General features: G+C 49.0%; 2 protein-coding genes across 5 annotated transcripts in view; one reads left to right on the top strand and one right to left on the bottom strand.

Moving 5' to 3' along the window:
* Nucleotides 1-2,497, top strand: part of TP53INP2 (tumor protein p53 inducible nuclear protein 2) — a 6,283-nt gene extending 3,786 nt beyond the window's left edge. The window contains exons 2-3 of the mRNA XM_026867217.1: nucleotides 145-274; nucleotides 1,725-2,497. Of these exons, the coding sequence (XP_026723018.1) occupies nucleotides 145-274; nucleotides 1,725-1,977 (383 nt within the window). The 3' untranslated portion in view covers nucleotides 1,978-2,497. The remainder of the gene's footprint in view (nucleotides 1-144; nucleotides 275-1,724) is intronic.
* Nucleotides 2,498-12,988: 10,491 nt separating this feature from the next.
* Nucleotides 12,989-16,598, bottom strand: part of NCOA6 (nuclear receptor coactivator 6) — a 39,966-nt gene continuing 36,356 nt past the window's right edge. For all 4 annotated transcript variants that reach the window (XM_026867174.1, XM_026867178.1, XM_026867175.1 and 1 more), the window contains one exon: nucleotides 12,989-13,586. In XM_026867174.1, coding sequence (XP_026722975.1) covers nucleotides 13,540-13,586 — 47 coding nt within the window. In that variant the 3' untranslated portion in view covers nucleotides 12,989-13,539. The remainder of the gene's footprint in view (nucleotides 13,587-16,598) is intronic.

Raw genomic sequence — 16,598 nt, 5'->3', positions numbered from 1 at the left:
GAGTGGGTGCTGGCGGTACCGGGCGCTTGGCGCGATCCCGCCCGACACCCCCCGGGCCGCCGCCGGCCGCTTCCCCGGCTCCGGCCGGTCCCTGCTTGATGGACGAGAGTTGGTTTGTCACCCCTCCCCCCTGTTTTACTGCAGAGGAGCCTGGCCCCGGCGGCGTGGGGAGCAGCCCCATGGAGGACCTGCTCATCGAGCACCCCAGCATGTCCGTCTACGTCACCAGCACCCTCGAGGTGGACGGGGAGGGCCCCGAGGATGATGCTGCTGGGTGAGTGTGGCTCGAGGGTGCTCACTGGGGGCTGCCGGCCTCACCACGCGCTAGGGCACTGGAGTGGACGGTCAGCCCCAACACCCCAAATCACTGTGTGTGCTGGGAGCATTTCACTCCTACTGCTCATGGGTGGAGTGGGCCTGGGGGGGTCCTCAGTGTCTCCACGTCCCACCTCAAGAGAGCACCCTGCACACCTGGTGGGGTGCCCCAACTGGTGCTGTGCAAGGATGGGAGCCTCTGTGTCCCAAAATACTCTGCTAAGGGGATCCCAGTGCCATGCTGAGATGGGTGTGGGTGCAGGACCATGAGCTTGCTGCTGGATTGCAGTGGGAGAGGGCTGCATCCCCCTCCCCTGCCACAAGCAGAATCTGCTGGTGTGGCCACCTGTGCCAATGCCACCTGTCACCCCACTGCCCATCCAGGGGGGTTTGCCAGGCTAAGCTTAACCACGGGGTTTTGCACAGGTATGGCACAAGCAAAGCAAACCCAACAGGATAAGATGGCCTTTGGGCATAGTGGTCACCTCCCAAGACTCCCGGCTCCCCCAGGCAGGAGATTGCTGCAGTCCCCTGATCACCCTCCTGGCTCTGTACTGGCCAGTGCAGCCATGGGGGAGCAGGACACCACCAGCCATGGATGCAGACATTGCTCTCTGCCCCAAAGTCCAGCTTAGCTGGGGGCCTCCAAATGGCCCCACTGTCCTCCCCCAGGAGCTGTGGGCTGAAGCCCCCTGTCGTCCTTCCCCAGGGCCACAGCCTTGCTGCAGCTCCTGGGGCGCTCTGCCCTCTCTCCATGGCTGCCCTCCACTGCCCTGCAGCACCGGGAAAGCCCTGACCATGTACACACTCAGCCCTGCCACTGCTGGCCAGCCCCTGGGTCCCACTATGCCAGGGGGTCCCCACTGCCCCCTGGTCCCAGACCTCCAGCATCTCCCCCATGAGCCTCTCACTGGGGCAAGGGAGGAGGAAAATTTTGGGTGAACATCCACCCAGGCTAGGGGACACTGGTCCTCCAGGACTTCTCTCTTTGTGGAGTGATCCTGAGGGCCACGGATTGATCTCTAGAGCTTCAGAGGAACCTCAGTGCTGGGGGGTGCAGAAAGGGGGCCAAAGGGAGCTAGAAATGGGCCAGGAAACCAAATGAGTCATAAGCAGGATGGAAATGGGGCTGGGCTTGACTTCCCTCCGCTGGGTGCAAGGCACTTAGCCACGGTGGGAAACTGTGGGATGGCCCTATTCCTGGTGGTGTCTGGATTTATCCCTGGTGTCCTAGAGCCCACCTGTGCTGGAGCCTCCCCAGCCCTCGGCAGGACACCAGGGTGGGAGGGGGCTGGGTCCATCCTGGGGGCACAGTGTAATGGTGAGGGTGTTGGAGACCCCCATCCCCTTCTTGCCAGGATGGGTGAGGGCCAGGAGCCAGCAGCCACTGATGGTTCCTTTCTCTGCAGGGAGGTGCCGGAGCCGCGGCTGGAGCGGCACATGCCACACCACAGCAGGTCCCTCTCGGTGAAGGCTGCCATCCTGGAGAAGGTCGGGCAGGCCCGGCGGGTGCAGCGGGCCAAGCAGCTGGCAGAGAAGCCCTGGCTCAGCCAGAAGGCACTGCAGCGGCAGAACCGGGCCCGCCAGCGCCCACTGCGCCGGGCCAAGCAGCACGCTGGGACCTTCGTCCACCAGCCCTGCCAGCGCCACTGCAACTACTGACCTCACCGGGACACCTGCGCCGCCGCTCCCTGCCACCACCACCCCCAGTGGAAGGAGACTTCACACCCTGCCCGACACCAGCCGCCCCGGGGAGCGTCGGCCCCAACGAACACCAGTGATGCCAGGCTGTGGTTTCACTCCACTCACCCCCACAGGCCTGCACGCCTGGCGCCCCCACTCCTCGTCTTCCTCCCCCCACCCTCTGCTGCTCCCCTCGCCCTTGGCCCCCAGCACCAGCCGGGCCAGCAGCCCCCGGCACCGCCAGCACGGAGGGCTGTGCCACCCGCTCCACTCTTGCAGCCATGCCAGCCTTCACATGGGCAATCGGTATTCCTGGTGAAATCACCCATTTCTGAAATCCACGGCGAAGCCTGTTTGTCTTGACAAGCCTGTGACATCAGTGCCTTTCTTCATGATGTCATGACTCCAGGCATAGCCAGACTGGGATGTCATAAGCAGAGGCACCAAGCGCAAGTGAAAAGAATAACAAAGCAACAAGATTTGGGATTTTTAGGAAAATCTCCCCCCCCCCCCTTCATTTCTTAACTACATTTTACCATGATAAGACAAAAACCCCACTGCTGATCCCAAAAGGGCTTGCCATGGGCAAGAGCTGGTAGAAATCTTCATGGCAGGGTCAGCCAGGCAGCTCGCGGTGCCTCATGGATTTTTTTAAAGACAACCTTAAAAGTGATCTCAGGAAACAAAGCACTGTCCCAGCACCTCGCCGGAGCTGTGGCTGCCGCACTGGGAGGAGGTGGCCAGCCCGTGGCCGGCAGTAGCATCGCTGTGACTCATGGTCCCGCTGAGCTGCTGCCTCGTCTGAGCGAGCCCCCTCCTCCTGGAGGCACTCATCTGCCCAAGCCACACCTATGTACATGTATGTGTGTGTGGAGATATTTCTCCAAATACCTATATATTTTTAAGAGGCACCGTTTAAGCCAAGGAGTGTTGGCTGCCTGGTGTTAATCCCTGGGAGGGGAGCAGAGGCAGAGACCTGCAGAGCTTCCCTGAGGTGGCAAAAGCACGTCAAAGCTGGTGATGAAGGGATGCTGAAGAGGAGGCTGGAGGGAAGAGGTCAAAGTAAGGGCAAAAATGGACCTGGGAGTGGCTGCAAAGGGACAGGATGGAGCAGGCCTGGGCAGGAGGGCTGGATGAGAGGATCGCTGCAGTGGAGCTGTAATGGGAATGCCTTCTTCCCCCACAAAAAATTACATCCTTTCCTGTGAAGGGCCAAATTCTGTTGTGGGCAATGCTGATTCTCAATGCAAATCCCTCCCCTCCCTGTGACAGACTCATTCTGCCTTTCAAAAGACATGGTCCAGACTTTTCACTGGCTCTAGCACCAGCTGAGATGGCTCCAAACCCAGCAGAAATTTGGAGATTCCCCCCAGCTCCCTCCCTTTAGGGACTGGTTTTACACCCTGTGCCCCCCAGAAGGTCTGGCCATCACATCCTGCTCATGGCCAGCTCACAGCCTGGATTCCCACCCTCTGAGACAAGAAATACCCCCTCATGCACACCCAGAATGCTGATTTCACAGGAGTTTCTTCCATTCACCATGTTACATCCCTTAATATCAGCTTGGGACCTAGGTTGAAGGAATTGTGGTAAGCCTAACCTCAGACAGCTGCTATTTATTAATTGTTTTAATGAGATTTTTAAAAAAATGAACCCTCTTATAAGCACCAGCCCCCAGCTCTATGCCTGGGAGCCTGGACCGTGGGAGAGCTGGCTGATGATGCTAACCTGCACTGTTTATCTTTCACTCCGATGACATGGCATTCCCAAAAGCACAGAAAAAAAGAAAAAACGCTTTCAAATCTCTCTTTTCAGCCTTTCCCTTTCAATTCTTCCAGGCCAGTTTCTTGTTTCAAGTCCTCCTGAGACCCAGTGCCCTCATCATATGAGTGATGTGATGCCTCCTGCCCCTCTGGCTGCAGCAGCTGGTGCCTGCTGCGGCGAGCGTGGCGCTGTCGAGGTGCTGGGCCCTATTCTGCACCCACCACACCGGTTTGGTCCACTGCTTTTTCAGCTTTTCTGGTAAGCACGCTGGCACTGGAGCTGATTTTTTCATGGCTGGTGGTTTATCAGCCAAGAAAGAGCAAGCTGGGGGACTGGGCGTTATGTCCCGGCCCTTGGCATCTCCTGCCACTCCTCGGGCCTTGCCACCAAACCTAAAATCACACTGGAGATTGCCCAGTTTCATCTCTGATGTCCTCTTGGTGATGAGGCTGACAACTCCTTGACTGGAGGGGAATGTTTACATCCTTTGGCTTCCTGGGCTTCCCATTAAATGCCTTTTGTTTCCCTCTGAAGTGATGCCTGGTGTGAACTGGGAGCATCTGTAGGGCTGCTGGCACAGGTGCATGTGACAACAAGCAGGGGCTGAGCCCGAGCTCTCAGGTGTTCTGTGGGTGTCCGATGAGGCGCTGCCTTCCCCATGTTCTCTCGGCCATGTCGCTGGGTGATAAGCTCTGTGGCCACCGGGCAGCAGCAGTAGAGGAAGCATCCTCTCTCTAGCCCAAATATACATCAAGAAGTGGACAAGCCAAGCAACGTCCTGCCTCCCAGCCTGTTCTTCATTGTAAATTCTCCCGTGCTTCCGCAATGCTGCCCATCCCTCCTGAAATCAGAGGCTGGCTGTGACCGCATCACCCCTCTGCAGCTCCCTGGGGGTGACGGGAAGGCAGCAAACTGGCCAGGGATGGCATCCCAGGGCGGATCCTGCCGTGGCTTGCCAGCCAGGCCTTCCCATGCCCACCAGTCTGCTTGCAAACAGCCCCCAGTAGGAGAAAACCCTCACTGAAATCCTCTGCGTCCTGCTCATCCATCACAAGGCAGAAACCCTTGGCCATGCTCCCCGGGGGCTCAGTGCAGTCATGGCTGCCAACAGCCAGCACCCAGCACCCATTTCAAATGGCTGATGCTGTTATTCCGTCCTGGTTTTCAGAAGTGAATGCAAACTGTTTTCCTTTTTTCTCTCTGTGCCAGTCTGAGACATCTTTCATTAACACTGTGCCCAGCCAGCACAGGACATGAAGCAGAACTATTATCACACTTCATATCAAGAATATGTTTATAACAGCTCAATAAATTATTAATGATGTTTTCATGAAGAGGCTAATCCAGAGTCCTAGCATCCTGCGTGTCAATGGAGCGCACTTACCACAGCATATGCAGGCTCCTGCCATGCCCCCTCGGTTGTTTGTACACTTGCTCATCTATTAACATCTAATAATCACCTACTAACCTCCTGCGATGTGACTGTTGATCCACCGGTGTGACAACCCTTCTTATGCTGCGGGAAAGGCGTGTTCAAACTGCTTTGCAGAAGCCCTACAATGCTCCTCTCCTGCCCAACAGCAAGCACAAGACCCAGCTTGATACCAAATCTCCTGCGTGTGTTGCCAGAGCAAGAAAACCCCTTGAGGTTACAAAACTGAGCAAGAAAACTGAGGTTATAAATCTCCTTGAATCTTGAAACAAATGAAAGGTGCTTAAAAACTGAGAACTTTTTCTGTGTGCACATGTGTGCATGTGTAGATACTTCACAACATGGTGTGGGTGTTCGGTAGGTTGTTTTGGGGTGTGGGTTTTAGTTTTTTAAGGGTTTGTTGTTGAGATTTTTTTTGGACCCAGTATTTTTAATTTGTGACTAGCTGTGCGATGTTTCCAACGGGAAGGTGAAGCAAACACAGTGCTGGCTGGCAGGGGGGCGGGTGTCCTGCTTGAATGCCTAGGACATGTCTTACTTTCTTTTCTTTACTTGCGTAGGGGGAAACTACAGTATGGACTCAGGGACAAACAAATATGCCAGGGTCTTCAAAAATGTGGTTTTTTCCATGCTTCTCTGTTCAGATGTGGGATTAGGGAGGCCTTTGGTTGCATGATCCTGAGGGATGCTGCGGAGATGTGGCCAGAGCCTTTGGCAGCACATGTCAGTGAAAGGCTGCACAGGCTGCTGCGTGTTGGAAGAGCTGCAGGGTTTGATGCTCTGACACGAAACCGACGTGGAAAAGGAGCTGTGGCCACTTGCGGTGAAACCATCCCTGAGCAGCAGCCCCTCTTTGTTTGCCTATGTCCAGAAAATTCACCTTACAGCTGCTAGAATGTGGCTAGTCCTTCCTTAGGCTTGTTTGTGAACAATCAGGTACAGATTTAAACACTGAGCCCCTGAGGATTTGGGAATGCTGGCCTGGCTCCCACGACATCCCTGGGGTCAGCAGGCAGCCAGGATGGGAGAAACCGTTGAAACAATCATATGGAGAAGTGCTGATGCAGGTGACAGGCAGATTTGTTGGAGGAAATTTTTGTATTTTCTTGCAATGAAAGAAAAAAGGAAAAATTCCCTGGTGCGTGTCAGTGCTGCAGCCATGGCTGCTGGGGCTCGGATGGGTGATGATGCTCTGGCCCCAGCAGCAGCTTCCCAGCCCCGTGCTGGCATTGCATGAGGAGCAAGCATGGATGGGCAAGCCTGGGGGCATCAGGACACTGTGTGCAGGCAGCAGTAGAGGCAGCAGATTCCACTCAAAGGCCTGTGGTGCAGGGGATCTCCGAGCAAGGAATGAGAGATTGGCATCTCAGTTGCCTTCTGGCACGGGGCAAGGCCCCTGAAGCAAATGGCAAGGCTCCCCCAGCCCTCAGGACAAGACCATGAGAGGCAGCCCTCCTGGAGAAGTGTCACCTCAGATGAAAACCAGATCACACCAGGACATGTCTAAACCCATGTGCTCCTGTACAGCCCACCTCCCAGGGCAACTCTGCCATGGCTCTGTGTGCTACACTGCAAAGGCAGGCTAGAGGCCACGGCACATGCAGGGCACCTTTCTGGCAACCACATCAGCCACAACAAAGCCCTTTCACCGAATTTCGGCTCCTGCCTGCACTGCAAGGCTGGGGGGAGCTGCCAGGGACAAAAGTGGGGCAAAAATCCTTGTCACCCAATGCTCTGAAACTTGCACTCACAGATGCGCTTTCCAAAAAACTGCTGTAAAAGCTCAATCTAGAAGGAAAACGATTCTTTCCATGGGAGTCAGTGTTTCTTTTTCATCATGGATCGCATAAACACATGGCTCATCCCAAAGATCACCACTGTGGGAATCTTCACTCTTCCTTTAGGCATGTTTCTAATCAATAGGTAGTTTTACATTTACATCTTACTGATACCTTTTCCTCTTCCATCCATCCTCACTGGGGAGAAAAAAACCAACCCACACTAGATGTCTTGCCATGCCAGTCAGAACAAAAAAAAAAAAAAAAAGATGAAAAAATACTCCAGTGAGGTTCTAGACTTGAAAAACATAGCTTTGCAATCACTTCCATGGAGGATAAATATCAGTTCCAGTGCCCTGCATAAAGTGGAAATTAAATTTCAAGTGAATTTATTGAAAAACAAACGAGTCCCCAAATATTAATCCATATCATAATTAGAAAACATCCAGTTAGAAGTGATAAAACACCTGAAGTCAAGAAAAATGGTTCTCAGAATCTGCCTGTTGCTGCCTGCCAGAAGGCAGCACCAAGTGATGGCAGTCCTCGAGTCTTCCCTGAGTGTCCAAGTTTAAAACAAGAGGTCACCCGTGTTCAGCTGGTGCCACGGTGACTGTCTGGCCGCTCAGGATTTTCAGCAGTCACCATTTCCACTGGTGGCACAGATGTGCCTCCAGTTTGCTGCACCTTCTTTGCTCCCTGCACTCAGAAATAGCTGCTGGTGGTGGGAGGGACACGCCAGCACTCCAGCATCCTCCCAAGTCCTCAGAGCTTCCCCCCAAGTCCTCCTCCACCACAGGACTATGTCTGATGAACTCCTCAGCTTGGCTGCTTGCAGGGATCAGAGCCCAAGGACAGACACCCACCACACTTGCAGCCTCTCCATCCCAGGGCGTTTCCACTGTTAGACCAGCTGGGGACATTAAAGGGCCTTAAACTGGGTTGATCGCCTCAGGGCTTGTCTTCTTCAAGGTGGAGCTTTCCATCTCCACCTATTTCTTTCAGATCTGCTCAATACAATGAATGAAAAGTCAGGAATAGTTGCCTAGCACCCTCAAGGGCTCAGTTCTCTCCCATACCATGACCAGAGTGGCTGCCATGGTTGCATGACTGTGGCTAGAGAAGCTGGATGAAGTGGTGGAAGAGGCTTTGTGTGGTTGGCAAGTCCCTCTTTCCGTGAGAGGTGTCCTCAGCCCTGCTGGGGCTGCTGCCTTCTCCTTCGCTCCGCTCCAGGATGACAGTGGTGGGACTCATCAGCTCTGGACATGCAGACACAGCTTGGGCAGGAGGTCTCCCATTTCGTGCCGTTCATTGATGCATCATCAACAGCCTCTCTTTGCTTCTTAAGAGATCTGTGTCATTAACTAAACCCACAAGTCTTTCCTTGTAAGGATGAGGGTGACAAAGATGAACAGCTCCCTTTAATAACAAGGATGGCTCTTACGTCTAGTCCTTTTAAAAATTCTTTTTACAGAGAGGTGACACAGAGGTGTTCCCCCCCCCTTAAACTCGCTCTGAGCCAATACCTCCTGGGCTGGCTGGGTGCATTGCTTTGCCAGCCCCATACCCAGAGCAAGTGCAGAGCTCTGTTAGGGAGATGCTACTGCATGCCCTGGCACAGGACAACCTGTGTGAGGCTTCGGCTCTGTTACAGCTAACCATGAGGCTCTCCCTGCCTTCCACTCTGATGGTATTTTATCACCTGTGTGTGGGGAAAATTTTATTCTTTGCAAATGGAGGGGGAAACCAGCACAGTAAATTGTAAGTGTAGCTTAAAAACGGGTTGCACAGGGGAGCCCAAACTTTCTCCACTCTTTCACATTCACCTCACATACCCATGTCAGGGAAGCTGGGAGCAGCTATGTCCAAGTCTCCCTGAAATCTTATCCTCAGCTTTATATTGACATCATTATGCTTTGGGAAATCTAGGGATGAGAGAACAGCACAAGGCATAACAGTAAAATAGTAATATTTTCTCTGGTATTATAAATATATCGGTACAGAGCCACTGAGCACTGCAATATTTTATTTGTATGTATCAACCATAGGTATTCTGCTTGCAAAACTCATCCACATGCATTATCCATCTCCATGCTGGACTGACTGTATATGTGCCTTCCACCCTTTTTCATGGTGTGTCATCTTTTTTTTAACGCAACTACAGAACTTGAAGTCAGTGAACTATAGTTAAAAGTCCTATGCAAGGGATGACTGGGGAGTCAGTTTTCAATATTTCTGTGTTTCTATGTTGTTTTAAAAGTAGATGCTGGCATTTTCAGAGAAGCCTGACAGAATTAATGTCCTAAAAGGCATTTTGCTTTTCTTTTTTTTTTTTTTTAATATAAAAAACATTTAGCATTTCGGATGATAAATCTCTTAGGCAGCTTTGAAAAGCCCAGCCTAACCCCCCAGTTCCTCGCCAGTTTGTGCGTGGAGAGCGAGCAGTGGCAGCAGAATGAGCAACAGTGCTTGGCCAGGACAGATGGCATGTTCAATAGCGTTTCCTTTCAAGAGAAAGAAGAAAGTGCTATTTGGTTAGAAAAGGTTGCCTTAAGCCTTCCCTAAAATGCGCCGGAGAATGTTACCATGCCCAGCCGCCAGCCCTGCAGCCAGCCCCTCCCAGGGTGACCTGGCTGGGTGTCGCGGGGGCCCCACACCGCCAAGCAGATGCCCATGCAGCAGTTCCCACCAGCTGTGCTCTGCTGAATGCCTTACAACAGCGGGACAACTTCCACAGTGGGATTATAAGAAGAGGAAAAAAAAAAAGCCCCATGTTTTTCTACATCACCTATGCTGTAGGACTGAAACCTTGTCTGAAACTCAAAGCTAACAAAATACGTCCATTTTGTGTGTTACATGTTAAATCAGTGTAAGCAGGTTAGTAGGGAAAGGGTGTCTACTTCTTGTAGGACGTTGTTTAAACATTTGCTGTGTGTCAACAGACTGAAGAACATGACTGCCTGGAATACATTATGTAGTGTGCCTGTGTGTATGTAACCTGGTTTTTGGTTGTTAGGTTGTAATGCTGTCTTTTGAAAAAAAAATCTAATATAAAGAAAAAACACAAGAAATAAAAAAAATATATATATATTTAAGCTCTATTTTATGCATATTCCTTTAAAACTTTCAAGTAAACCTGTTTTCAAAAAGCTTTGGTATTCAAAATAAGTTTTTAAAAGTCAATGCTGTATCTATGGGAGATGTCAGTAGAAAAAAGTCCCCTTTGAAGACATGGATGCACAGGGAAGGGGATAGTACAAGCTGAGCTGTTTGAGAGGATTTTTTTTCCCTCCCTGTTACCAAATCCTAAAACTCAGTAGATGATTGCAAGGGCTAAAGCGGATGCTGGTTGCCCTGAGAAAGACAAGTCCCAGATCAGCTGATCTCGACAGCATCAGCTGCTGCTCCAAGCACATACACAACAGCCTGGTATGTTCTTACCACCCACCTTATACCTGAGAGGTAGAGAGATGCCTCTGAGATAATTAAGGGCTTGGCACATCTGTCAGATGAGGAGAAGCTGAGAGCTGGGACTGCACAGCCTTGAGGAGGAGGCTCAGGGGATCCCTTCCCTGTGTGCAGAGACCCGACGAGGGGAGAACAGAAGACAGAGCTGGACTCTTCTGGGCTCAGGGGCAGGATAAGAGGCACAAATTGAAGTAAAAAAAGAACAGAAATTCCATGAAGAAGTAAGAAAACACTTTTTTACTTCAAGGGTGGTTGGCCACAGGAACAGGTTGCCCACTGAGTTGAGGAGGTGCCCAAGCTGCATGAGCGGGCTTTGGGCAGGGCTGGCCGGGGCCTGCCAAGCGCGGCAGTGCTGCGGCTGCACCAGCTCCTCCAACAGAGCAAAGCCACGGGCTGCAACCCCCCAGCTGCTGGGAAAAGCACTTCAGGGAACTGTTAGGTTAGATACCAGGAATGAAAAAAATAGGTAAGAGTGAGCTTTGATAAACCTTCTAATGGGAAAACCAAATTCAGCAGTGGGAGACAAAGCACAGGGCCATTCAGGCTGGGGTGGACCTCAGGTCTTCAGTCCAAGCTCCTGCCCACAGCAGGGTAAATGCCAAGTTCAGACCATGTTGTACCAGGCTTTGTCCAGCCGATTCTTGAAAATCACCAAAGAAAGATCCCACCCCCTCTCTGAGCCCTGGTCCGGCACCAAGCTGTCCCCAGGCAGAATTTATGTTCTATCCAGACGGAACCTTCTCTTTCTATTTATTCTGGTGGTGACCCCTCCTCCCAGCACCCACCTCCATAAGAGCCTGGCTCCATCCTTTCCAGTACCTGAAAGGATGAGGAAGCCCATTTCCCTCAATCTCTCCTCTTTGGCCACGTGTTCCCAGCCCTTGGTTCTATTGTGTCCCCTCTACATTATCAACATCTTTCTTTGGGGAGGGGGTGTGGGGGGGGTGGACGGAAGCCAGGTGACAATATTCCACATGTGGTCTAACAAGTGACAAGGGGAACAATCACTTCCCTGACCCACTGGCTACGCTTCTGCTAGCACAGCCTGGTACAGCAGCCCTCCTCACTGCTTTAAGCCAGGCTTAGCTTGCTCTCCTCACAGGCTCTGACTGCAGAGCTGCTCCCCAGCCAGTCACTGCCAAGCACATCAGTGGGCACAAGTATAAGGGTCCTTGGCTCCTTTCAAGGCTCCTTTGCAGGTGTAGGATCTTGCATTTGTCCTTTTCCAAGGTCCACACCTCTGTAAACGGTGACCCTGTCCTCAAGCTCAGCTGCTTAACCCAATACAGTATTTTCCACAAACCTGAGTGCATCCCCTCTCCTCCCCTGCTCTATCGGTATGTGCACTGGACCTGTGAAGACAACCTTCCAGTTTTGTGGACTTAGTCCAACTCCTCATTCTCCAAAACTTTCCATCTGACCCCCAGAGCAGGATGAACGCCAGGCTACCCGCACACTTACCCCTCGTGTTTCGGGCAGACATCAACCACCACCACCATCACCACAGGGCCTTTCCCACCCCACCAAAGGCTTCTGACAGGTGTGGGGCAGTCCTGCCATGTCCTTAGCACAAACTGGTATGTGGAATGAAACCAACTTTGTGAACTGGCCAACTAAAGATGAGGGTTAAGAAACCCAAGGTGGAGGGTGGAAGTAGTAAAAATGGGCCTGTATTCGTGTGTGTGTGTGTGCATATAGAAATACATACATGCATATATAAATGTGCACGCATAGATCTATAATCCTAAGGGAGTAGATACTTTCTGCAGAAACCAACTTCATAATACCCCCCACCTGTAAAGTGTGAGAACTGTGAGCCTGGGGAAGAGCAGGGGCTGCAGAGAACAGGGGCTCTTGGGGTGCATTCCCATACCAACACCCCCCTTTCCCGTGCAAAAGACACAGATACCCAAACTCTGACACTGAGCTTCACTCAGGGTCTGCTACCTTGTGCACAAATAGATAATTTCTGTCATTATAAAAGGTGACAGTTTATACTTAAAAAGCTGATTAAATTGTCATTGATATGTGTAAATATATTTTTAAAATTCCATACGAAAAGCAAAACGGTAGAAGTATCTATTTGTGCCCAAAGCAACAAGCAAAGGATGGTGTCTCAGCTCCTCACTGTGAGAGCTTCCCAGAACAAAGCTGCTGACCTACTTTACACGGCAGCACACACCCGCCCGCGGCCACTGAGGGCAAGACAGCCAGAACAGACCTCAGGCTACCATGTTTCAAAAATTCCTGAAACCATTTAATGGGGCATTTTTCTCTACCATGTCTTCCTGCTGAGAAGCTTTACTGGCGGGAGCGGTCTTCTGGGTCTCTCTGGGTATTCAATGCACACATCCCCAGGGTGGGAGGGAGGCCTTTGTGTTTTTTTCTTGCTTTGCAAGGACAGCTGCATCAGTTAATTCATTTGTGGTTAAACAAATTCCTTTCTAAAGCTCCATATAAGGAGCTTGCAGGCCCAGAGCTCTAAATAATCCCTTCAATCTTCCTGTTTGGAATGCTGCTGTTGCTGCTGCTAATAATAATACAACCCAAATTATAGGACAATAACATTTATTTAGAGCATGAGGGATTCCACATTATACAAACCCTTAAATTTATTTTTTGTTTCACTGGTCCATTTCTACAACAAATACATCAGATCTACTATATAATAAAATTATTTACATTTCCAAACAAGATAGGGTTTGTTCATAAACCCCCTTACTGCTATTCACATACAGTACTTAAACAACAGCACAATACATTAATACCTAAAAATGACAACCCTGTATTCTAATTTGTTTATGAAAAGTGGAAACAAATAAATTTACAATTGTCTTCCCCTCCCCTTCCATTTCGTACAAACACATTAACCTAATGTGCTAACCCTGGACTTCACTTTGTAAATCCAGGGGGTTTTAGAATAACCCAGTTTTTATATCTATTTATCTGGTTTTTAGGAAAAAAAAAAACATTTATTGGGAACAGTATAATATTAAAATGACTTACTGTACAGAATTTTATTTAAAAAAGAAAAATCACAGCTCAAAATTGCTATTGGTAAATTCACACTCATTTACAAGTTTCATGTTTCCATGCAGTATTTTACTTGGATTTTCTTCTTTTTGACTGCATTGCACTGGCACTCGTTTCTGAAATTAAGAGAAGAAAAAAAGCATGGATACGGAGTCGGTAAGCCATTCACCAGAGGTGCACAGATTGCCCTTTTATTTTTCAAAAAATCACACCAGTGGAAACCTCTGAAGACCAAGATTTCCACAGAACCAGCATTGACTCTTCACAAGATGTAACACAAATGGACCCTTTCCCCTGACAACAGCTGTCAGCAGCAATACAACACAACCTTCCCCCGAGCTTCTGTTAGGCCACTATTGCAGAGTGCTGCAAATCTAACATTTCTGAAGTCCTAATATAATGGCCTCAAAAATAAAAGTCGTGTATTTTTAACTGTTCTTTAGTTCCCCACATGCCGCAACTTGCTGGGCCGTACCACAGAAGGAAGTCTCCATGAAACAGCAGTACAGCAACGGGCACAAACTGCATCAATCAGACCCCAGCATCACAGAGATGGTGTTATAAAAAAAAAAAATAAAATTTTGGAGCCTGCCACGGAAGTTAAGAATCTAGTTGTTTGAGTCCTTGGAAAGTCATGTCATTAGAAAACAAGTCTCTTCAGTGTACATTATGATTCACAGAGAAAAAGCTTATGCAGAAAGATACATAAGGTTATATAGCACTGCAGGAGAACAACCAGAAGCACTTGTAAAAGCTACAGTGAAAGCGTCTGAAATTTTCAGTGCACTTACCAAGGCACTAAGTTTCCATTTCAAAACAAAAAAAGAGTAAGGACCAAGGGTATTTGCATCTTTAGATTTTTTAAAAACATGATTTTAAATGTTGGCAATGTATCTTTGGCTCTTTACAATATTTTTCAAAAGCTAGTGGAGCTGTGTGTGTTTTAAGAGTCAAAAGGGAAAAAATTTCCAAGACATCTAAAACTAGAAAAGCGACAACTCAACTCTGTAGCTGTTAAATGTTGTATTAAAAAAAAAAATCAACATTTCAAAATTTAACACACTCGAAGCTACAGTAAATGCTGAAACAGCCCTTGCTGGAAAGGTACTCCAAAAAGTGAAAATACTAATACAGTACCAGTTTTCAGAAGTGAAACATCTTAACAGGCACTACTTCCCCTCACCAGAGCTCCCTCAGAGCAGGAACGCTACTTCTAAGTAGCATGGCCAGCAGCAGCACTGGCTGTAGCTCCCTGCTGCCGCTGAGGTTCCCGTGTTTGGGAGAACAAAGGGGCAGGGGTCAGCAGTGGTCAGCAGCTGTCCCAGGCCCCAGCCCCTCACCAGCATCCCCAGCTCTCCCTCGCCTGCTCCCACTCAAGATCCACACGCCGCAGCCACACACGGATGGGGACTGACCTGCAGCATGCCCTCTTCCCTTAGTTATCCTTCTGCCTCCTCCCTCCTGATGCTCACAAGACAATTCCTACACAAGCTGGTCAAAGCCTACTTCTCTCTCCCTGCTCTATGTAAGCTTTTCCTAATTACCATTTTTATAATGACCTTAACCAGCCTCTATCTCAAAGGCTAGTTTCTCCCAGCACCTCGTTCTCTTTAACACGGATTAGCGAGTTTCTCAGGACACAGATAATGTAACCACAGATGTCCAGGAGGAGGCCAGGAGCATGCAAATTGCTTTCTTAAGCTATGCTTCACTAACAAAAATATAGAACAGAGTAGGCACAAGTGGCAAACCTCATTACACTTCTTCAACTACCTCACTAATCCTCCAGCCTGTCCTCTTCCACAAGAGAGTCTTGTTTTGCTCATTTTCTCTACAACTTGGAAGTAGGCAGTTGCTTGCATGGAGATAAGGTAATCAAGGCCCAGGGTACTGCACAGTAAGCTGGACCTATGTTTACAAGCAAAACTCTTAGATACTGCGGCAGTTTCAGATGCATGTTTTAAAAACAATAACTTTACTTACAGACGTAAACAAAGAATACAGTCAGTACAAAACCCCTAAGTGAGTTCTGGTATTATTTAAATTTGATGTACTTTCATGTTCCCACATTTTCAGAATTTGACATGCCACTGGTTGTCATCTTTAGGTTTATTCATTACAGTATGTGGGGCAGGTCATATGTTTCAGATCCCCTCAAACTCAGGAAGGTATCACCAAATCGATTTTACATTGCCTTCACATTTTTCAAACTTCTCTTCACAATCATGAAAGTTAATTTATTTTTACAATACAGACTCAGATTCTTCTGCACAATCCTGCCACAAGAAGTAAATTTAATTAAATTCAGCAGCCACAAAAGTGCAGAACACATAGGTCCCTCCATGTAATCTTTGAGAGTCATTGCACAATTACATATAGCTGGAAGTCTTCTCTGAAACTCTTAAAACGCAAATATTCTTACCATCAAACTTTAGTATCTTCAGTATGGAAAATGGTTGCTGAATTCAACTTGACTTCCTTTTATAATAATTTTATATTAATACCTCTTTGCTCTGCATGTTATCTTTAAAATATTGGTTGAATGTTGGCTCTTGACAGTCTCTCACTACCCTCTCACACAACTTTTGTCCACCAGAATTTTTCTGACCCTTAAACATAAGGAGCTGACACAACTTCCGAAATGCAGAATGGCACTGTGGACTGTGCATTCCCGCAATGACCATGTGTATCACACAAATGCTGCATACTTTGTTAAAGATTATAACCTGTGTAGAAATAAGGCACGTCATCAACTGCTAATGCCGTGGGTTAATATCTGTAATTTTAGGATTTCACGTATTCTTGGGAAGAACAGCTGAGGCTCCGTGCACTAGCACACAGCACTCCTTGATGCTGCAGGCTGCCATCCAGGCAGCGTTCTGAGCGTGCCTGAACCACAGCATTTGGCTTCGCAAGAGCTGACCATGCACTTGGGAAGACTTAAGCATTTGTCTTGTGTCTTTCAGTCTTCAGGAAAAAAAAAAAAAAAAAAGTGTCTTTACTTGAGTACAGTCCTTTTAATGGCAACATGTTTCTGCCAAGAGAATTCAACTTCAACTAGGCAAGCTTGCTGAACACTATGTTGATGAGTACTGCAGAAAACAAGTTCCACAAATTTAACATTGGGA

Source organism: Athene cunicularia, unplaced genomic scaffold (assembly GCF_003259725.1).
Source record: "Athene cunicularia isolate RWA unplaced genomic scaffold, athCun1 SCF_2, whole genome shotgun sequence".
NCBI lineage: Eukaryota > Metazoa > Chordata > Aves > Strigiformes > Strigidae > Athene > Athene cunicularia.
The sequence above is the reverse complement of the archived record's forward strand: the minus strand, read 5'-3'. Positions and strand labels throughout refer to the sequence as shown.